This window comes from Pholcus phalangioides, unplaced genomic scaffold (assembly GCF_987345545.1).
Source record: "Pholcus phalangioides strain wild (caught in Gottingen) unplaced genomic scaffold, Ppha-v1.0 ptg000002l_1, whole genome shotgun sequence".
Classification (NCBI taxonomy): Eukaryota; Metazoa; Arthropoda; class Arachnida; order Araneae; family Pholcidae; genus Pholcus; species Pholcus phalangioides.
Window position 1 is genome coordinate 6,697,243 of NW_028301595.1, and position 22,752 is coordinate 6,719,994.

Consider the following 22,752-nt stretch of genomic DNA (forward strand, 5'->3'; position numbering starts at 1 on the left):
GAACCGGAAAGCAAGTTCAGTTCTTTCTTCGGGGCACAAGGAAACGTCCAAAACAAACAGCCTAGGAGAAAGCAGACGACAGCAGAAACTTTTCGTTCCGTACAGTTCCTTACTAGCGAAGCTCATAAACTGAACTGAATGGAAAGTTCAGTTCTTTGTTGTTCTGGGCATATAAGGAGGCATCTAAAAACAAACAACCTGTCGTCCATTCACATTTTTGATATTTAGAAACCCGTCTGCAAGTTCACCAACTGATCGCTAGATGGCTGTACACGCCGACAGGTATCACATACCCAATACTAAATCAAACTTGTTCACAGCCATTGAGTCTGAGTTTAAATTTTTATCAACAGATTGCAGCAGCGGCATTTTGATTTATTTCCAATGAAATCAGGTATCTGCGTAAATTAATCTCGAAACATTGTCGAAATGAAAAAAATCATGTGGGCGGGGGGAGGGAGAGCGAGACATTAGGTCAGTGAGTGACTAAACGAGTGAACTACAGGGTTTGCAAGCATGTGAGTAAAATAACATGCAAGCACGTGAGGGATCAAAAGAGCGACCAAGAGAGCAAAGATCTGTCGATTAGTTACCAAAAGAGTTACCTCTAGACTTTCTGGGCCCGAGGAGTAACCTGGATATCAAGTGATTAGTGAGTGATCAAAAGAGTGACTAAACAGTTTGTAAGCGCGTGAATGACCAAACTGTTTGTAAGCATGCAAATGACCAAAAAGAGTGACTTAGAGATCCAAGGAATACATCAGTAAGCGACCGAAACATTGACTTGCAGAGCGAGGAACGAGGTCAGTGACCTACTGAAAGAGTGACCTAGAGCGTTTCTCAGCAAAAGGAGTGACCTGGATATCAAGAGAACCGGTGAGTGAGTGATCAAACAGTTTGTAAGCATCTATCTTGAGTGACCAAAAGAGTGACCTACAGAACCAGGGACTACGTCAGTAAGCGACCCAAACATTGACCTAGAGAGCGAGGGGCCAGGTCAGTATGGATCGAAGGAGTGACCAAGAAAGTGTGCAAGCATGTGAGGGACGAAGAGACTGACCTTAGAGAGCGAGGTATTATATCAGTGAGTGACCAAAAATGTGAGCTACAGATCAAGTCAACAGGTTAATGAGCGATGAATTGTGTAAACATGTGAATGACCAACACAGTGACATAGAAAGCGCGAAACCAAGATGATGAGCGACCAAAAAAGAGTGTGCGAGCCTAGAGCGTGTGCGAGCATGTAAGTGACCAAAACAGTGTGTGAGCATGGGAGTGACCTATAGAGAGAGAGAGAGGGGGGAACCATTATACCGAGCGACTAAAAGAGTGACCTACAAGTGTGAAAGCATGTAAGTGACCAAAAGAGTGTGTGCGTTTCACGTATCGGTTGAGATACCGCTAGCAGAGCCTGACTTTGACCTAAAGGGAGGGGGGAGCTGAGCAAAGAAGAAATTGGGGAACCCTGCGAATGATGTCAAAAGTGTTTGTTGATTAGGGGCCGTTCAAGTATTACGTCATCATCGATGGGGGGGGGGGTTACCGATTTGCTGTCTTTTGATGACAAGGGGGGGGGGGTTTGGATAATGCTTACGTCATCAACCACCTTTTATGAAAATATGAGTTGGATTCAGAGGGGCAGAGCTGATGACGAAATTTTGCTGACAAGTGCGGGGAGGGGGGGTCAAAAATGGCTAAAAATTTGCTTACGTAATACTTGAACGGCCCCCTGTTTCACTGGAAACATGTTAACTGTTTAATTATTCGTCTAGTCGAATTTTCTCGACCACTCATTTCTCAAATTACCGACCTGGGTTACAGCCCGTTATCCCCCCCCCCCCCGAAACCTCCGAAAATACGCCTCTGTCTCTAAAATCTTATTTCACAGACCCTTCTTTACCATATAATTTGACTCCTGGGAGAGATGATAATCCGTTATTTGAATCTGGGCCTAGCCAGGATTCCAGAGATTGATCTGATTTATTAAAATTTCATTCATAATAAAAAAAATAGAAAGTATCTCACTCTTGGATGAGGGTAGAGGGGGGGGGCCTGGATAGGACAGGGGGCCACGAGAACAAAAATGTGATCCATGGGGGGGGGCATGAGCTGAAAAAGGTTAAGAAACACTGCTCTAGGTCACACTTTGGGTCACTTCTATTCTATGCTTACACACTCTCTCTCGGTCTCTCCCATTCTCGTGCAATCTCCGTGTTTGGTCGTTCATTGGCTTGGGGTGTCTTTCGGGTTCATAGGGGCACATGATAATGGGATCATGTGCTGTGGTAAATAGGTGCCGCTTGGGCAAATACTGCATATTTCCACGCGGAAATTCCAGCAATGTTAACAAGGGCCACACAGTTTCAGAGCGCTCTGATTAGGCTTCACCCGGGGTTCCCTGAAGCGAATTTATGTTGTCTCTGTGTCTATGTCACTCTTTTGGTCGTTTTCACATACCTGCATACTGTTCTGGTCACTCATATGCTTACTCACGCTCTAGGGTGGTGTTTCCCAAAGTGGGTAATGTAGTCCCTTGTGGGTTGATGAAAGGGTCGGGGGGGGGGGGTAGAAGCTTAGGGTTCAGCATAGGATCCTATGGGTTGGCTTGAGTTGGAGGGTGGTGAGAAGAGTGAAAAATTGAAAAGGGGGGGGCGATGTAACGAAAAGTTTGAGAAACTATGTTCTAACGTCTAGAGCAGTGATTCCCAACGTGGGCGTTAACGCCCCCTTGGGGGCGATGGAAAGTTCCAGGGGAGCGGTAGAAGCTACTGGTATAAGATAGGATCCTATTGGTGGGATTGCGTTGGGGGGGAGGGGTGCGATGGGAGGCAAAAATTTCTGAAGAAGGCGGCGATGGGCCAAAAAAGGTTGGGAAACTATGGTCTAGAGAGTTTGCATGTGGCCAAAAATGTTGTGCAAGCTGGTTAATGATCAACAGAGTGTTGGAACTAACGGCTAATTTTGCTATGCACATTTATTTTATTTTTTGCAGATGGCAGCAGTGGTTCCAGTGTGAAAAAAACCTCTAATATTAAACACTGTGGGACCCCTGCTGCCACCTATCAAATCAAAAACATAACCGTTTGCAATAATTCTTAATTAAAATCGGGAAGTTGGTAAATCCGGACGTAAGATCTGTTATTGGTTTTAAACCGGTGTTCAGCATAAATAGTCACTCACCGACATCACCCCTCACTCTTTCGGTCACTCACCGACCTAGTATCTCACTCCCTAGGTCACTCTTTCGGCGCTCATTGACCGATTCCCTCGACTTCTTGGTCACTGCCATGCTCAAACACTATCTAGGTTTTTCTTTTGGTTACTAACATGCTTGCACACATCTGTGGTCACTCTTTTTGCCGCTCACCGACCTGTTCCTTCGCTCTCTAGATCACTCCTTTGGTCACTCACATGCTCACAAACTCTAGGTGTTTCTTTTGGTCACTCACTCACCTATTTCCTCGCTCTGTAAGGCCATTCTTTCTGGTCACCCATATGTTTGCAAACTCTATGGATCGCTCGTTTTGTTGTTCACCAAGTCCCCGAGCACACGCGTATTGATGATTTTCCCGCCTGTGTGGTATATTATAGAAATTTTTCCACCCTTCTCCCACTCTACTCTAATTTTCTTTTAATCGCTCCTTTCTAATATTTTCCGCCCCTCTTTCTCCTGTAAATACACCTTTGTGAGGGGACCACCACTACTACTAAACCACACATGCACCTCGTCCATATTCCTCTGCGGAACCTCTAACGAATGCGGGAATGTGTGTGTGTACGTGTAGTGAAACTGACTTGAAGTTTGTTTCTGTGTAATGCTTGTTATGTGTCATGCTGCCATCTGTCACCAGTTTTTCTAACTGTGAGTGAAGTGTAATGATTGAATAATTTATCGTTGTAGGCGTGTTGCTCTCTGTGGCGAGACTTTTTAATGGGGAGATCGGCTCGCATTTCCGAGCCACAGGAAACCAACTTCAGCCGACCACCGCTGCGGTGACGGTGGGGTTCGAACCCGGATCCCCGCGATGCGAGTCCGTCATTATGACCACTCGACCACCACAGCGGCTTGTCAGGGGACCAAAAAACACAACATAAATCATTCAAAAAAATCCGTTGGCAATAAAATTTCATGAGAACTTTTATTGTACAAAAAAAAAAAAAAAAACGTACACAAAACATAACGCAGTATCAAACAATGGCGCACAAAAAACAAGACTTTGTAATAAAATTATCATCACATCATAATATATACAGTAAAACCCCCTTTTAACGGACACCCCCTTTTCCCCCAGATGCGGTCGCCCTTCTTTTAGGGACGATTTTTTTTTTGTTCCACCTGTGAGAGAGGTTTTACTGTAATTATGTACAAAAAACATATACTACATTTATTATGCTGACACGCACATAGATAAAATCAGTAGGGTTGCCAGGAGTCCCGTATTAAGAAATCCAAGTGTCCCGGAAAATGTTTGACTATTTAATTCTTTGCAAATAGGATCAATGACAATAAAATTTTAAAACTCAGTTAAAAACATCCTGTAGAGAATTTTGAGATCCTCCACGACAGGGTGATTCTAAACCAGGGCCGTCCAGTGTCATGGGGGCTGCCGGACCAAGTGATGTTTCAGTCCCACAGGGATGAAATTATCTACCTATCAATTCTTACGCGCGAAAATCACAATATTAGATCTATGGCCCCTTGGGCTAGAATCTTTGCAGGCACTAATATAGTTAATATATAGTAGGGAAAAAAACAACAATCCCATGCACCCCCGGGAGAGAGCTGTGTCAGCTCCATCCTTGTCGGGGGGAAGCATGACTAGATCCCCAAAAATATTATTATTATTGTTGCCTTGAGTCTGTGACTAGATTACATAAAATTGTCAAGAGCCAATAAAGTTGTCAGTTACGGTCAAAAATTGTCATAAGAAAGTTTTGTTGGCAATTACAGCCAAAAAAAAAAAAAAAAAAAAATGTCAAAGGCAGATAAAGTTATCAATTACAGCAAAAAAAATTGTCGTAGGCTAGTGAAGTTATCAATTGCAGCCAAAAATTGCCATAGGAAAGTTGTCAATTATAGGCAAAAAAAATATATTAAAGGTAAGTTGAGTTGCTAATTACAGCCAAAAAAATTGCCATATGCAAGTAAAGCAAACTGTGTAATATGCAAGCAGCCAAAAAATGTCAATTAAAAGTTAAAAGTTGGCCCAGAAAGTTACCATCCTCCCATGCTAACGCGATAAGACGGCCCGGTCTCAAAAGCATCATACCGTCCCAACCGGGCAAAAATTGTAACAAACGGGTGAGAAAGGGAGAAAAAACTAATTCGTTCAGATACCTCCGGGGCCATTAATAGTAGCGCCATCTATCGCAGACGGAAAGAAATCTTCAGGAAATATTTGACATGGAAAAACCATTCGATGGGCAGGTGAGGATCAAGGGCAATGTGTATTGACCAAATAAGAGATCTATTTTTGAGTCGCGAGCACCGTTCATGTCCCAAGAGCACTATATGGCAACTATCACACGTGTTCAAACTTAACGCAGAAAGTTTAATGGTGGCGGGAGAGATGCTTAAAAACGAGTTCAAATCTTTCACAGGCATCATCAGGCACTTTTCGAGTCTTCAGTGAGCACTTTGTTGAAGATGCCTGTTTCAGACGATGACTGTTTCATGGATGGTAAAGATGAATACACATTAAAAACGCATAAAAACGATGATATCTATACAAATGTGACAAACAAATGAATTGTACCGCTGAGCACTGGAAAGTAATGAGCACTGTTTGTCGGAAGGCACTTTCATAAACGATATTTACAACGTGACTAATTTCACCAATGAAAAAGTCATTTCAATTTCAAAATAGCCATCCTGCGACGCATGTCCGAAGTCTTGGCACTTCAAACATTGGCCATGCTTCGGAAATTGGCAGTAAGATATATGATGTTGCGACAAATTTCTGAATTGTCATTAATGCTTGAATTATATCATTTAGAAATTATATTTTATCAGTTCTGAAATTATCTTTTATCAGTTCTGAAATTATCTTTTAATCAATTCTGAAATTATCTTTTAATCAATTCTGAAATTATCTTTTAATCAATTCTGAAATTATCTTTTAATCAATTCTGAAATTATCTTTTAATCAATTCTGAAATTATCTTTTAATCAATTCTGAAATTATCTTTTAATCAATTCTGAAATTATCTTTTAATCAATTCTGAAATTATCTTTTAATCAATTCTGAAATTATCTTTTAATCAATTCTGAAATTATATCTTTTAATGAAATGATATCGTTTAATACTTCCGAGTTGTCTTTAATTGTGAAATAATCTTTTATTAATTCTGGAATTTTATTGATTATCAGAAATTATCTCTTAGCAATTCTGAAATGGCTTTAATTCTGAAATTATATCATTCAGAAATTCTTAATTTATAATGACTCTGAAATTTTCTCTCTCTTTTAATAATTCTCAATTGTCTTTAATTCGGAAAATACTCCGTTTCTTATTTAGGAATAGTCTTATTATAAGACACTTTTTAGTATAATTCTTATTTAGGAATTCTGAAATTATATTCTTCATTCCTTATGAATAATTTTGTGAATTCTGAAATTATTATTTTTCATAAATTCTATATTTCCATAGATTCTGAAATTATCTTTTCTATTAATTACGAATTATCTTTGGTTTCGAAACTATATACTCTATAAATTACTTTTCTTTGGTTATGAAATTCGGTGAATTTTCCCAGCGGTGATTTCTCCTTCTGGAAATCATTTGCCGGTGAATTTTCCCTGCGGTGGTTTTTAGCGTCGGTAAATTTCTTTGGCGTGTCTTTTCCCTCTGAATTTAACAGCGGCGATTTTTCCGTCCGGAAATTGTTCTTCGGTGGATTTTCCCAGTGGGGATTTTTTTGTCGGTGAATTTGCACAGCGGTGGTATTTTGTGCCGATAAATTTTCTTAGCGGTGGTTTGTCCCTCGGTGAATTTTCGCAGCAGTGACTTTTTCTTAGCGGTGGTTTGTCCCTCGGTGAATTTTCGCAGCAGTGACTTTTTCTTAGTGGCGGTTTGTCCCTCGGTGAATTTTCGCAGCAGTGACTTTTTCTTAGCGGTGGTTTGTCCCTCGGTGAATTTTCGCAGCAGTGATTTTTCTTAGCGGTGGTTTGTCCCTCGCTGAATTTTCGCAGCAGTGACTTTTTCTTAGTGGCGGTTTGTCCCTCGGTGAATTTTCGCAGCAGTGACTTTTTCTTAGCGGTGGTTTGTCCCTCGGTGAATTTTCGCAGCAGTGACTTTTTCTTAGTGGCGGTTTGTCCCTCGGTGAATTTTCGCAGCAGTGACTTTTTCTTAGCGGCGGTTTGTCCCTCGGTGAATTTTCGCAGCAGTGACTTTTTCTTAGCGGTGGTTTGTCCCTCGGTGAATTTTCGCAGCAGTGATTTTTCTTAGCGGTGGTTTGTCCCTCGCTGAATTTTCGCAGCAGTGACTTTTTCTTAGCGGTTGGTTGTCCCTCGGTGAATTTTCGCAGCAGTGACTTTTTCTTAGCGGTGGTTTGTCCCTCGGTGAATTTTCGCAGCAGTGACTTTTTCTTAGCGGTGGTTTGTCCCTCGCTGAATTTTCGCAGCAGTGACTTTTTCTTAGCGGTGGTTTGGCCCTCGGTGAATTTTCGCAGCGGGGATTTTTCGCACCGGTGATTTTTCGCGTCGGTGAATTTTCCCAGCGGTGATTTTTCCGTCGGTAATATTTCCTATCAGTGAATTGCACGGCGGTGAATTTTCCGTGTAAATGGCACGCCACACATTTCTGTGCGAGTCCAGTCCCGTTTCCATAGAAACAACAAAAAAGGCCACTTTGGTCAATCCTTTGATGAACCCGCGAATCCACACAGGGCAGTTTCATCAGCACTTTGTACTCGTTTCAAATTCTTTCATTCTTTTCAGAAATCCTGTGAAAAAAAAGAAAAGAAACAGAATAATATAATATGTATATTCATCAGAGAGAGAAGGTGGCGAACTTTTCATTCTATTCGAGAATGATCACGAGCTGCGTCGAGGGCAGCAAAATTTTTCGGGAACTCAATTAAAAGTAAAATCGGCATGTGTTTTTCAAAGAAATAATTATATGTGCTCTCACAAAAATATATTTACGGGGGGGGGGGCCCAGTGCATGGCCGTAATGTGCCTTCTCGGGGCCCCGGGACCCAGACTTTTTCTTGAGGGCCCCTCTTGAAAGAGTTATTGTTATATAAAAGATGGGTAAATTTTTGTAGGCCCCCATTTTTCTCGGGACCCCTGTTGCCCCAGCCTGGTTACGGGCCTGGCCCAGGGCAGCAAGTTCGGAGTGGCGGCGAATTTGAGTAATGAGTGATTAAGAAAGTTATTAGAATGGAAGAAGGGTGGGAAAATTTGTATGGCCCACCATCAAATCGCGTCTGCCACGAGAGCAAGGAAATAAGTTAGAGCAGTGTTTCTCAAAGTGTGCGTCGCGCCTCTCAGGGGCGTCTCCAACCTTTGTCAGGGACGTCACGATGTGTTGGAGATATTCATTTGTGTGTCTATTTATGCTTTGAAGTAGTTATTTTCTAAGCGAAAATATCTACTAAACTAGTCTGGGAAGCCGCGAAGTTTGAGATCTTGGGCCATATCAGATGACTCAGAGGGTCACATTTGGGCCGCGGGAAATTCATTGAGCATGTATGGTTTAGGCCATAGTTTCCCAAACTTTTTTGTTCCACATCGCCCCCTTCTTAAAAATTTTTTTTCTCCCACCGATTCAATCGAACCCATAGGATTCTATATGTTATACTTTTAGTTTCTATCGCCCCTCCCCCTTGGACCATTCCATCGCCCACCAAGGGGCGATATTGCCCACTTTGGGAAACACTGGTTTAGGCCAACGGTTCTAACCTTTTTCAGCCGTTACCCGAAATCAAGAACAGAATCAGCTTCGTGACCCATGGGACTGTTTGTTTTTCAAAATTAATCAAGCCAGTAACCCAATAATTGCATTTATAGCAAGACCGTAAATGGAGTTTACGACTCATCTAGGAAGCTCCTGAAAATTAGAATCGGATCGCGACTCAAAGCTCAAGAATCCGTGGCTGCAAGTGGATTTGAACGATCCCTCTCGGAAGCCTCTGAGAATCAAGTTTGGGTCATGAGACATAGCTCGAGAATCCCTTTCTCCAAGTGAATTTTTACGACCCATCTCGAAAGACCCTGCGAATCAAGTTTGGGATCGCGACCCATGGCTCAAGAATTTCTGTCAATAAGTGGATTTGTACGACCCATCTCGAAAGACCCTGCGAATCAAGTTTGGATCGCGATCCATGGCTCAAGAATTTCTGTCAGTTAGTGGATTTGTACGACCCATCTCGAAAGAACCTGCGAATCAAGTTTGGATCGCGACCCATGGCTCAAGAATTTCTGTCAGTTAGTGGATTTGTACGACCCATCTCGAAAGACCCTGCGAATCAAGTTTGTATCGCGACCCATGGCTCAAGAATTTCTGTCAGTTAGTGGATTTGTACGACCCATCTCGAAAGACCCTGCGAATCAAGTTTGTATCGCGACCCATGGCTCAAGAATTTCTGTCAGTTAGTGGATTTGTACGACCCATCTCGAAAGACCCTGCGAATCAAGTTTGTATCGCGACCCATGGCTCAAGAATTTCTGTCAGTTAGTGGATTTGTACGACCCATCTCGAAAGACCCTGCGAATCAAGTTTGTATCGCGACCCATGGCTCAAGAATTTCTGTCAGTTAGTGGATTTGTACGACCCATCTCGAAAGACCCTGCGAATCAAGTTTGGATCGTGACCCATGGCTCAAGAATTTCTGTCAGTAAGTGGATTTGCACGACCCATCTTGGAACCCCCCTGCGAATCAAGTTTGGGTCATGACACATAGCTCAAGAATTCCTGGCTGCAAGTGGATTTGAACGACCCATCTTCGAAGTCTCCGCGACCCATAAGTTAAGGGTTTAGGCAACCTGGGTTGAACCCCTGGGTTTAGGTAATTCCTTTCCTACGAATTGCTAGCAAAAAAAGTGGGGAAACTAAATTACCATTCACGTATTTCATGTGCTTCTCGGAACGGGTGCTCTCGAAGAACACCGAGTCGTCGTCGTCATCCGACTTGGAGTGGTTGTGCTCGGAGTTCGACTCCATGCTCAGGTAACCGGCTGATATGGCATCGTCGAAGCTCAGCGACCTCTTCATGTTCAGTTTCTTCTTGCCGTTGGTCGTCGTGACCCTGGGCTCGCTGTTCCAGGAGAAGCTCTCCAGTTGGATCATGGGCACGACCTCCATCGGCACCTTTGGCACGGGACCGTCACCGACTGGTCTGACGGCGGGGATGTTGTCGTAGGTGTTCTGCAGGGCTTTCGCGTTCTTTTCTAGGTTCTGCATGCTGGTGTAGCTCTCGGCACGGGACTTGTCCATCTGAAGGTAGTCGTTGTTGTTGAAGAGCTCCTCGTTCATGTGCTGGTAGGGCGCGTTCAGCTCCACGTAGTACTGAAAACATAAATAATGAGAAAGAATTAGTCCTCATACAGGATGATTCAGAAGCTCATGGGGGCAGTGCCCGAGTGGTGCTGTGGTAAGAAGCTCGTCTACTACCATGAAGGCTACCACTACTGAACCACACATGCACCTCGTTCACATTCCTCTGCGGAACTTCTAACAAATTGGTCCATGAAGGCTACCGTCAGCTCCGTGGGTTCGATCCCAGGGAGAACATAGATAACCAGTTCTTTCCCGACCGGCCCTGAGGTGAACCACCGATAGATGGCGCCTTCATTTCAGACCCAAGTTTTAATTATAAACCTGTTGTTTTCTATCAAAATTACTTCTTGCGTGAATTTCGGGACACTCTTTATATATATAAAATTAATTTTCTGTCTGTATGTTTGCTATACAAATCTACAATTTTAGACCGATCGTCGCTAAATTTTGCGTCGACGTATGACGGCGGGACATCGTGGTAAATAGTTCCAGATAATTTTTGCACAAGATTTCGAGATTGCAAAACAAGAAGCGGTTCGCGACGGACAAACACAGATTTATTTGCAGAATAGCAATTTAGGGGTCATTCAAGTATTACGTCAGTATCGAGGGGGGGGGGGAGGAAGTTTCGCATTTGCTGACTTTTGATGACAGGGGGGGGGGGCGTTTGAAGGTTGCTTACGTCATCGACCACCCCTTGTTTGAAGATTTGAAATATTCTAAGCTGCTGACGAAATTTTGCTGACGGGGGCGTCAGTGTTTTGCTGACTTTTGCTGACAGGGGGTGAAGGGGGTCAAAAATGGCTGAAAATCTGCTTACGTAATACTTAAATGGCCCCTTACACGTATTTACAGGCTAATCAGAGAGATAACAACTTCCTCGCAAAGTTAAATCACAACTGACTTTTCATCGAAATCTCTCTAATCTGGAATCTAGCACAGGCCCGTCATTTGGGGGGGGGGTGCAATGGCTTTCCCCCGCCCCCCCCCGGCTTTTGAAAATACTCTAAAAATGATATATATATACAAATATAAATATACATACATTGAGTACATGTGCTTTGCCCCCCCCCCCCCCTGGAAAAAGTTGAAATGACAGCCCTGAGAGATCTAGCATCAAATTTCACACAACTCCCTACTATTTATAGGTCTGTCGAAACTTCGAGAAAAGGAACATTCTACAAAATTCTACTTCACAGTTTCCAAGTTGGCGGCGCCACCGTACGTAGGTGCGGAACCACTGCCTGGAGGGGTGGTACCTTCTAGAATGTCCAATCGCACCTTTTTTCCTATAAACCGAAACCAGTATCAACTCTCGTGCCCGAGTGGCATGGTGGTAAGATGCTAGTCTATCATCGTGAAGGTTGTTGTCAGGGTCCCGGGCAGTGCCGTCTTAACGCATGGGCCCACCCGGGCACGGCCTCAAAAGAGCAGGGGCCTCTCAAAAATGAGAACTAATTGAAGTTTTCGAGAATTTTCCAGGTAGGGCCTCAGAAAAACCAGTTGGCCCGGGGACCCATGATGCTCTTAAGACGGCCCTGGTCCCGGGTTCGAACCCAAGGGAGGATATAGATAAGATATTTTCCCTAACGAACTCGAGGCGACCACCGATAGACAGCGCCTTCACTTTGAACCATCTCACTAATGGCAGTAAATTGCAATATAGCGATATGGAAAGACTTGGTGTTTGGTGAAGTAGTATCAACTCTCGTTGCCAACAGAAGATTGCGATAAAGAGTCGCCCCATCTATCATCTATAGTTCGTAACAATATATATATACGAAGCGGAACCCGATTTGAAGGATAGGCTGCTTTAAAATTAGAAGTTGTCAGAGCATTGCCAATCCCCGAAATGGGCAAAAAAAAAAAAAAAACTGTCAAGCAACAATGGTTTTAGGGCTTCAACAATGACTTTCGTAGTGTTTTACTTTGGCTACCGTAGTTCGCAAACAATATACACTGCTGGCCACCGTAAATGCAACACCCTGAAGGAAGCATGCAAATAATATGAAATTTACAACATGCATTAGCGGAGGTGAGATATGCAAATGATTAGAATTTCAGCGCAGACGCACATCACGCGCGCCTGTGGCGCCACTTCAAAGCGCTATTTAAGGATTGGAGATTTCGACGATTTGAAGTACGGCAATTGTGTTTTTCTTGTGGTTTTTTCAAAAAAACGATCAACTATGCCTCGTAGAAAACAGCGATCATCTTTTGATCAAGTATCCGAGTTCGACAGAGGAAGGATACTGGCCTACCGAGATTGTGGATTATCTTTCAGGGAAATCGGTAGTCGTGTTGGACGAAACCAAACAACTGTAATGCGGATATGTGATTGTTGGATGCAGGAGGGTACGATGGACCGACGTGTTCGATCGCATCCACCTTAGTGCACCACTTCACGTGATGACAGGCGTATTGTGCGTATGGCAGTGACGGATCGCTCAGCCACATCACGAACCATAGCACAGCACATTCAGTCTGTACCGCATCATCCAGTGTCTGCGCGTACCATTCGACGCCGTTTACAGCAGAGTGGTTTGTCCGCAAGACGTCCATTGCTTCGTCTACCCTTGACGCCGAATCACAGATATCTCCGCCGCCAATGGTGCGATGAAAGAAGGATGTGGACGGCACAATGGAATGAAATTGTCTTTACTGACGAGTCACGCTTCTGTCTGCAACACCACGATGGTCGGATTCGAGTCTGGAGACACCGTGGAGAGAGGATGCTGAACAGCTGCGTTATGCCCCGCCACACTGGTCCTGCACCGGGTATTATGGTATGGGGCGGTATTGGATATCACTCTCGCACTCCTCTAGTACGCATTGCCGGTACTTTAAAAAGCCAGCGTTACATCTCCGAGGTGTTGGAGCCAGTTGTCCTTCCTTACCTTCAGGGCTTGCCCACAGCCATATTTAAACAGGATATTGCGCGACCACACGTGGCACGCATTGTCCAAAGGTTCTTCGTCAATCGCCAGATTGAATTGCTTCCCTGGCCAGCTCGCTCTCCGGATCTTTCGCCGATAGAAAACATGTGGCCCATGGTTGCTCAACGATTGACCCAGATTACATCCCCCAGCTGCCACACCAGATCAACTTTGGCAACGCGTGGAAGCTGCTTGGTCTGCTGTACCCCAAGAACACATCCAAAGTCTCTTTGAATCAATGCCGAGGCGTGTGGCAGCGGTGATCTCCAACAATGGCGGCTACTTTGGCTACTGATTTTGGCAGGAACCACACTTCACAGAAGTCTATAAATTTAATAATTTGATGCTTGGTCAACATGTTATCTACAAAATAAATATTGTTGCGATATCTCTTGTCTTTCTTGGTGTTGCAATTTGGGTGGCCAGCAGTGTATTTCAAACATGTATTACGCCTTTACAATGGTTTGCGACTTCTTTAATGCTGCCAGTATAGTTCGTTCGTATATAGGACTATATATGATAGTTTATTCCTTTATAGTGGTTTGCCACTTTTTCGATCGTCCCAGTAATTCAAAAAAACCCGGGCAGTGCCGGGTATTATAATATACAAATACAGAAATTATACGCAAAGACACACAATATTACTTGCACTATGTAATCCCAAGGGATTGTAAGGTTCTTCCAGCAGGCTTATAGGATTCTTATCATTGATTTTTTGTTTACTTTATGATTCAGATTTCAATGCATGTACGAAAAATGTATGACATGTTTCTTATATTAAAATGCAGGATGAAAGATCCTCACCTTCCGAACGCCTCCTTCCAAGAAAGATCCAATCTTTTCACTCAATTCACTGAAACTTGGCCTCCTCGCTGGATCACTCAGCCAACAAGCCATCATTATGTCGTACCTGTAATATTTTTGTAAAGGGAAGAATATATAACGTTGAAGAAAGTACAATATTAGATGAAATCACAATGTATTTGGCGGCAGAATAATACGATCAAGACCATTTACGAAAAATTCACCGACAACAATTCGCCGCTGGAGAAATTCGTCGGCAACAATTCACAGCCACGCAATTCCCCGACACGAAAATTAAACGACGCAAAAGTCACTACTGGGAAAACCCATCGACAACAGATCGTCATCAGTGAATGACTTGAAAGAGTGATTAAGCAAATTAGTGAATGTGACCGAATGAGTTGATGAATCATCTAGCGAGTGACCGCACTACTGTCAGGCGCGCGTGCAAACTTCCGACACAACGCAACAGTACGTTCGGTAGTAAATTGTCCATGTGGCGCTAGACTACTTCACCGAACACCAACTCTAGTCATATTGCAATTTACTGCCATTAGGGGTCATTCAAGTATTACGTCAGCATCGAGGGGGGGGGGGTTTCGGATTTGCTGACTTTTGATGACAAGGGGGGGAGGGGGTTTTGAAGATTGCTTACGTCATCAACCACCCCTTTTTGAAGATATGAAATATTCTAAGCTGCTGACGAAATTTTGCTGACGGGGGGGGGGGGGGGTCAGTGTTTTGCTGACAAGGGGAGGGGGTCAAAATTTGCTGAAAATCTGCTTACGTAATACTTGAATGGCCCCTTAATGATTATTGAGATGGGTTGGAAATTAAGGCACTGTCTATCGGTGGTCGCCTCAAGCTCGTTAAGGGAAAATATCTTAACTACATCCTCCCTCGGATTCGAACCCGGGACCGTAACAGTATCCACCACGTCACTCGGGCACGATAACGATAAACTGGAGTTGTGTTAGATTTGACACACGAAACAAAAAAACCTGCTCACTCACTTGCTCAGTCACTAACCCGTTTGCTCACCCACTAACTCTGACTCACCTGATTCATCACTCACTTGCTCACTGACTCACCAATCTGCTCATCCACTCACGAACTGTGTCCCTTTGAAGATGAATTGTTGCTCAGGTGCATTTTCCTAGCGGTAAATCTGCATGTTGGTGAATTGTTGGCGACAAATTTTCCCCAGCGTTGAATTTTCCTCTGCCGCGAATTGCGTGGCGATGAATTTTTTTTCAGCCACAGATCAAGAGAGCACAATTTTTAAAAAAAAATGGGAGAGCTTTAACCCAGCGTTTCGCAAAGTGGGAAGTATCGCCCCCTGGTGGACGATAGAATGGTCCAGTGGGGCGGCAGATGCAACGGATTTACTATAGGATCCTATGGGTTCACTTGAGCTGGGGGCGATGAGAGAAAACAAATATCTGATCGAGGGGGCGATAGAACGAAGAGTTTGGGAAACTATGCTTTAACCCGATCCATCTCTATACAGTCTTTGAGGAGAACTTGATTCTAAACCAGTCAACTTCGAAGCTGTTGCTGACGAGCACCTGGAAAGTGCTCGGTGCTCAATTTATTTTTTCATGGAAAAATATTTGTTTAAGATTCTTATGCCACGTCACGAAAATGTCTGTTACATGATCGAAGTTTTAAATATCAAGCCTGTCACAATACAGCTTATCAATTATATAACTTTATGGAAAAATAATTAAATATATTATAAAATGGTCTTACACGCTGTCAGGTGCATGCTCCGGCTGTTCCATTCGGTAGCCATTTTTGAGTTTTTTGAAGAACTCGTCATTTATATCGGTCCCGGGATACGGGTTGCCACCGAGAGTGAATATCTCCCACAGCAGAACGCCAAATGACCACCTTCGAAGACAACGAAACATGTAGAATTAGTTATCACTCGTCTCTATAGAAAGAGTAGTCATCCAGAAAGTTCTCAGGCATTTCACTTGTAAGTTCTTGAGCGAAGACAGGTTCAAGACTTAAGGCAGCACCTCCTAGAGATACAAGGTCTACGCCAACACCTACAGCAGAAAGCCTCCAATTACGGCCAATTTCCTTCTATAGTAATAAGCAAAGCTTTGGCGTCATTGAAGTCGTCCATTTATCCTGTAGCCATTGGATAAAGCAGATCGACGTATGCGAAATCTTTGCTTTTCTATCCAGTGACTATAAGTGAAATGGACGACTTCAGTGACGTCACGAGCTTGGCGCGTGTTACCTCCGCACGTTGCTCGTGACGTCAACAAGTAGACCATCCTCACTCAGAATATTCACAGAAAAAAATTCCGCTGCACGTGCCAGTATCATCATTGTGTGGAAAAGAAACAATTGGGCTCAGAATTGGCGATTTCTATGCCCCACATCCAATCGCCATGCGGTATTTGTGAGCCAACCAGGAATTCCACGCCAAAATAAGAAGAAACGAAATAGGATGCTGTGGTTCAAAATGAGGCAAACTGGCGATCTTAACGACGTTACAGATGAATTTGGAAATCCACGCGGAGGCCTTCTATCTCTAGGAGGAGCTGCTTAAGAGGCCACTACATACTACCCCGAGCTGCGTGTAGCGGCCTTTAGGCTGGTCATCCACTAGAAGCTACTACGAGCGATGAAGAGGATGAAGAGTCACGTGTATGCGCTATAATAGTCTTGCGAATACACGCAGAGCCGCACTTAAGAGAGTGCGTTACAGCTGTTTTGGGAGTTGGGGGGGGGGATGGACTGCATTTACGGTAATTGAAGTGAAAATACAGTCGAGTCCCGTTATAACGAACTCCAAGAGACCGGAGAAATCACTTCGTTACAACGAAATTTCGTTGCGTTTTTGCATTGTTCCTAGGTAAAATTATCTGGGGATTCGAAAAAGTGTTCGTTAAAACGAGATTTTTGCTATAACAGTTTTCGTTAAAACGGGATTTGACTGTATATACATATATACGTATACATATATACGTATACATATATACGTATACTCAAAAATACATTTTTTTTTTTTTGAATAAGGTGTCTAAGCTCCAACTGATTTAATTCTGGAATTATTTCTCTCATTAATTCTTAATTCCCATCAGTTCTGGGATCTTTACAGAAGCCCCGAAATTACTTTCGCCCCGGGCCCGCGTCTGATAAGGGCGGTCCTGAATACACGGGACTTGTTTTCTCTCGCAGTACCTTCCAGTGGTCGAGACCAGCCCTAATCTTCAAAGAGTGCCCAATAAGTTCCTTTAAGCTATTTTCTTAAGTGCGTATTTCCAAAATTATACACTTTGGCTGATTTTGGATGCAAAAATGCGCATTTGCGTCCTCTAACGATTGCAGCATTTATGCATTATGCAATAATGCAGCTAAAAAATGTTGAGAACTTTCTGGACGACGGTCTGCATATTATTTGTAAATGTGCGTGGATGAGAAGAAGGTGCTTAATACTCACACGTCGCTCTTTGATGTGAAAACTCTGTCGCAAATCGATTCTATCGCCATCCATTTGACAGGTAAGAGACCCTTCGCAAGAATAGAAAAATTTGAAATCAATACTGAATTACACCGAGACGTCCATATAAAATCCCATGTACATCGCTCGGAGTTGGGGTCCTGTTCCATTCCCCCCATTATGGAACAGGACCCCCTATGCTGGGATTTTTGACTGCCGCCCCCAAGAAAGACTTCTCATGGGCCTTTCTACACTCATTGCCATAAAAATTTGCGCACCCAGAAGAAGTCGTCAAAATGACACGAAATTTTACACATGTAAGTACTACGTTGATATAAGTAAGTGATTAGAAAATCCAAGAAAAAGGATAATTTATTGCAGAAAAAAGTACAGATGAACAGAAGTTTTAGTACTCTGTTGGACCCCCTCTAGCGCGAATGCACGATGCGATAAGAGCGGGCATTGAGGCATACAAGTTCCGTATGATGTCCCGAGACATCTCGTTCCACAGTTGCTGTAAATGCGCCTCTAGTTCGACCAACCTCGTAGGGTGTCCAACTTGCCGTCCCAAATGATCCCAGATATGCTCGATTGGTGACAAATCTGGGGATAGAGCAGGCCAGGGAAGGGTGGTAATATGGCGGAGGCAGTCTTGTGACATCCTTGCTGTGTGTGGCCTAGCATTGTCTTGTTGAAAAATGGCTCCTGGGAGCCCTGCCATGAGTGGCAACACATGTGGCTGAAGGATGTTATGGACGTACCGCTGGGTTGTCATTGTGCCATGGATCAATATTAGGGGTGACCGTGTATCGTAAGCAATGGCACCACATACCATGACACCAGCTGTGAGAGCGGTGTGTCGCTGTAAAGCGAAGGCAGGATTGAAGCGTTCACCACGGGGCCTCCACACACGAACACGATTGTCATCACTGCTCAAGTTGAATCTCGATTCGTCGCTGAAGACGACCTGGTTCCATTCCGTTGCAGCCCAATCCCGTCGTGCTCGACACCACTCCAAACGGAGGCGTTGGTGGGTGGGTGTCATTGGCAGCACACGTAATGGGCGCCGCGATACCAGATGTCCTTCAGCCAGGCGCCTTGCGATGGTTCGGGAAGAGACAGGGGCCCGTAGTGAAGCTGCTGCCTGTGTCTGGATAGCGGCCAATGAGGCAGTTGGCTCTACGCGTGCGTTTCGGATGATGTGACGGTCTTCTCGACGACTGGTCTGTCGAGGGCGTCCTGAACCTGGTCGCCGTGTAAATGACGTCTCTTCTGTCCACTGGTCCCAACACCTCCTCACAGTAAAATGAGAACGGCCTAGTTGACGAGCTACTCGCCGAGCTGACCACCCAGCTTCCATCATCCCGATGATTCTTCCCCTATCGAACTCTGACAACTGCTCATATGGTCTTCGACGGCGGCGTAACGGCGTGCCTACCTCAACATTTCCTTTGCAAACGATTAAATACACTCCAGCATGCTCTGCTTACCTGTTTTATACTCCAAGGAGAACGAAGTTCAACGCCCTCTAGTGGCATTACGCAATGCGCAAAATCGCTGCATTTCTAATCATTTGCATATCTGCCCGACATGTACCTTCAGGCCAACTTTCGTTTCGATCCCACAATTATTTCTTGGTGCGCAAATTTTTATGAAAATATTCTAACAAGTTTGTTCAGTTTAAATGTTATAAGGTTGTTATTCGCTGTAATGGGATTTTTTATGGATAAATCATCTAATTACATACGTAAAATAAAAATACATCATGTAATTATCTCGAAAACGACATCTTCGGTTACAACGACACAATTTCCCGATACTATGGGAGCCGTTATAAGCGGAAGCGGATTTTAGTCGGTTGAGGCCCAGGGCGCAAGAGAAAAACATTGTGCCCCTTAAATTAGAAAAAAAAGTGTTAAGTCTGGGTTTTTCGGGGCCCTTCAGAAGTCAGGCGCCCGCCGTTAAATCCGCTTCTTGTTATAACCGAGTTTGACCCGTACTCGATTCGATTATGCAAAAGCAACTTACGTTCGTCTTTTTGACGTAATTTGAATACTTGTTGCAGTCTTTGGCCAAACCGAAGTCACAGATTTTCACGACATTGTCTTTAGCGAGCAGCACGTTGCGGGCTGCGAGGTCCCTATGAATCAGCTGAAAAGGAATCATGGGTAATTATTCATTTTCGCAATGCAAAATTACTTCGTGCTGCATAAAAATACTTATGCTTTCTATACCGAGGTTTCCAACGTTTTAGTTCACGTGGAACCCCCTTGATGATTACGGGACTGTTACACGGAACCCCCGATGATTATGAGACTGTTTCATGGAACCCTGGATGATTACAAGACTGTTTCATGGAACCCTGGATGATTACAAGACTGTTTCATGGAACCCTGGATGATTACAAGACTGTTACACGAAATACTTATTATTACGGGACTGTTTGGCGGAGCCCTTTGCTATTACAAGACTTTCATATGAAACCTTCGATGAGAGAGAGAGAGAAAGACTGTCACAAGGAACCCTCGATGATTTGAGAGACTGTTACATGGAACTCTCAGATGCGAGACTGTCATAAGGAAGCCTTAGTGATTATGAGACTTGTTAATCACGTGACGTCTACACAGAATCTTTGATGATTTTGACACTGTTATAGGAAACCCTTGATTTTGACACTATTACACGGAACCCTTGATGATTTTGAGACTAACACAGAACCCTCGATTACTGCGAGACTTTTACATGGAACATTAAGTGAGAGAAAGAGAGAGAGAGGGATGGATTACGGAACTGATCTATTGAAAACCCTTGATGATTGTGAGACTGTTACGCGGAACCCTTATTATCACCAGATTGCTGGACGGAACCCCTGTCCTTCATTATTACGAGACTACTACTACTGGTAGTAGTAGTAGTATTACGCAGGGCCGTAACTAGAATTTTTGCGACGGAGGAGCATAATTTTGTCCTTACCCAACCGGAAAATTCGCTGATTTCACAACGGCGGTTTTGTTACCACCTAGTTACCTATATATATACTGCCCCTAATTTCCGCTGCCCGGAGCAACTGCCCCTTCCCCTAGTTCCGGCCTTGGTATTACGACTTATTCAGAACACTTGATGATGGCGAGATTGTTACGCGGAACCCTCGATAAAATTACTGGATTGTCCAATGAAAACCAAACAAACATGAACATTTCTCTTATAGTACCACTATCAGTGCCTATAAAAAGTTTCACAGCTTTTGATACCGCGGAGTCCCCCCCGAAAAGCTCTTACGCAAACCCCAGGGTTCCACGGAACAACAGTTGGAAAGCTACGTTCCGCACTATTGATAAACACCATACCTTCTTAGAAGCCAAATATTCCATCCCCCTCGCGCACTGGAAAGCATAGCACAAAAGGTGGCACGTGGTCAGGTACTGCACATCCCTGTCCTCATCGTCCAGGGAATCGCTCTCGACCGACGCTTGCCTGGTGAAAGACGAAAGGGGCCCGTTTCTGTGGCACCAGCCTTTAGGCGAAGTAGGGAGTGAAGACAATGAACCCTCGGTCCCAGAATCAGAGTTGCGCTGCTGCTGCTGTTGGTGCGTCAGGTCAGCGTAATTCAGAAGGTTCTCTCTGAAAGAAAAAAATACGTTAGGGGAAGGTGAAACCAGTGCGTAAAGTTCAACTTTACATGATTACTGGTGAGTGACATTGGAAGTAAAGCAAAAGGATGCCCAACCTCTGGGAGAGCGCGGGCCACTTCATTACTTTGAAAACGGGTCGCGGGCCATTGAATTCAGTGATCTGGGACAACGTCTCAAGTCACGTAAGTGATCTAAATGTGCCGCGGGTCAATTAAATGATCTGGAAATGTGCCGGGGGGGCCCACCTAAGTCATCTGTAAATGTGCCGCGTACCTCTTAAGTGCCCTGGAGCTGTGATACCGGACGGTTCAGTGATCTGAAACTGTACTGTGGGCCACTTGAGTGACCTGGAAATGCGCTGCGGACCGCTTAAGTGCTCTAGAACTGTGCCACGTGACAATCAAGTGATCCTTAAATATTTCGCGGGTCACTTAAGTGATCTGTAAATGTGCCGAGGGTCACTTAAGTGATCTGTAAATGTGCCAAGGGTCATTTAAGTGATCTGGGAATGTGCCAGGGGCCACTTAAGTTTACTCAAGTGATATGCAATTATGCCGCTGGTCGCATTGATATAGAACTGCACCGCGGGTAGTTTAAGAGATCTGTTCGCGTGCCGCTTAGTTCGCTTTTACAAAATTACGTTTGAGGTCACGCTCCGGGTGACTCAACAGATGACTCCGGGAGGGGGGGGGGTCACATTTCGCCCGCGGGACATGATGGTGGGTTGAGCATGTATGTCGTAAACCAAGTCCAGAATTCACCATATTACCTGTAAGTAGGATTATCCATCCCCAATCCCATTATGTTGGCGTACGTCACAACGTTGTTCTCTTTGGTACCATCGACTGCAGGAGGCTGAGACCAGGTAAGGTCTGGATCGAGTTTCCCGGTTTCGGGATTCAGCTGATTTATGTAAGTGCCTTTGTGCTTCAGGAGATAGTGACGGAGGTTCCCGTAACAGCAATATTCCACAATTACCATGAGCTCTCCTAGTAATAGGGAGAAAAGCAAACAAAATTAAGTCATTTTTTATTTGTACTCGATATCCTAGCAATTTCGACGCTCAAATATTGAACTGAGAAATGACTGCGCGACAAACAATGTTCTCTTTTACGGAAGACATCTATCGCGAGGATTGGAATAGGGTAAACTAGATCTCCTTGGCTGTCCAAAGACAGTTTTCTGATTGGAGAGTTTTGTGAGGTCTCCTTGGCTGTCCAAAGACAGTTTTCTGATTGGAGAGTTTTGTGAGGTCTCCTTGGCTGTCCAAAGACAGTTTTCTGATTGGAGAGTTTTGTGAGGTCTCCTTGGTGGACCAAAAAAGTTTTTTATACCATTGACTATCCAGTCCATAGCCTAAAAGCTTTAGCTTTGTGATCTTCTTGGCTGTCCAAAAGAGTTTTCTGAAGTCATGGCTG

At 44.1% G+C, this 22,752-nt stretch overlaps 1 protein-coding gene across 1 annotated transcript in view; it reads right to left on the reverse strand.

The window, feature by feature from the left end:
• Positions 1-6,436: 6,436 nt before the first annotated feature.
• Positions 6,437-22,752, reverse strand: part of Pvr (PDGF- and VEGF-receptor related) — an 82,506-nt gene continuing 66,190 nt past the window's right edge. The window contains exons 16-23 of the mRNA XM_089237585.1: positions 22,104-22,323; positions 21,050-21,323; positions 19,731-19,853; positions 17,703-17,773; positions 15,995-16,135; positions 14,243-14,348; positions 10,064-10,511; positions 6,437-7,944 (exon numbers count right to left, since the gene is read on the reverse strand). Of these exons, the coding sequence (XP_089093711.1) occupies positions 7,898-7,944; positions 10,064-10,511; positions 14,243-14,348; positions 15,995-16,135; positions 17,703-17,773; positions 19,731-19,853; positions 21,050-21,323; positions 22,104-22,323 (1,430 nt within the window). The 3' untranslated portion in view covers positions 6,437-7,897. The remainder of the gene's footprint in view (positions 7,945-10,063; positions 10,512-14,242; positions 14,349-15,994; positions 16,136-17,702; positions 17,774-19,730; positions 19,854-21,049; positions 21,324-22,103; positions 22,324-22,752) is intronic.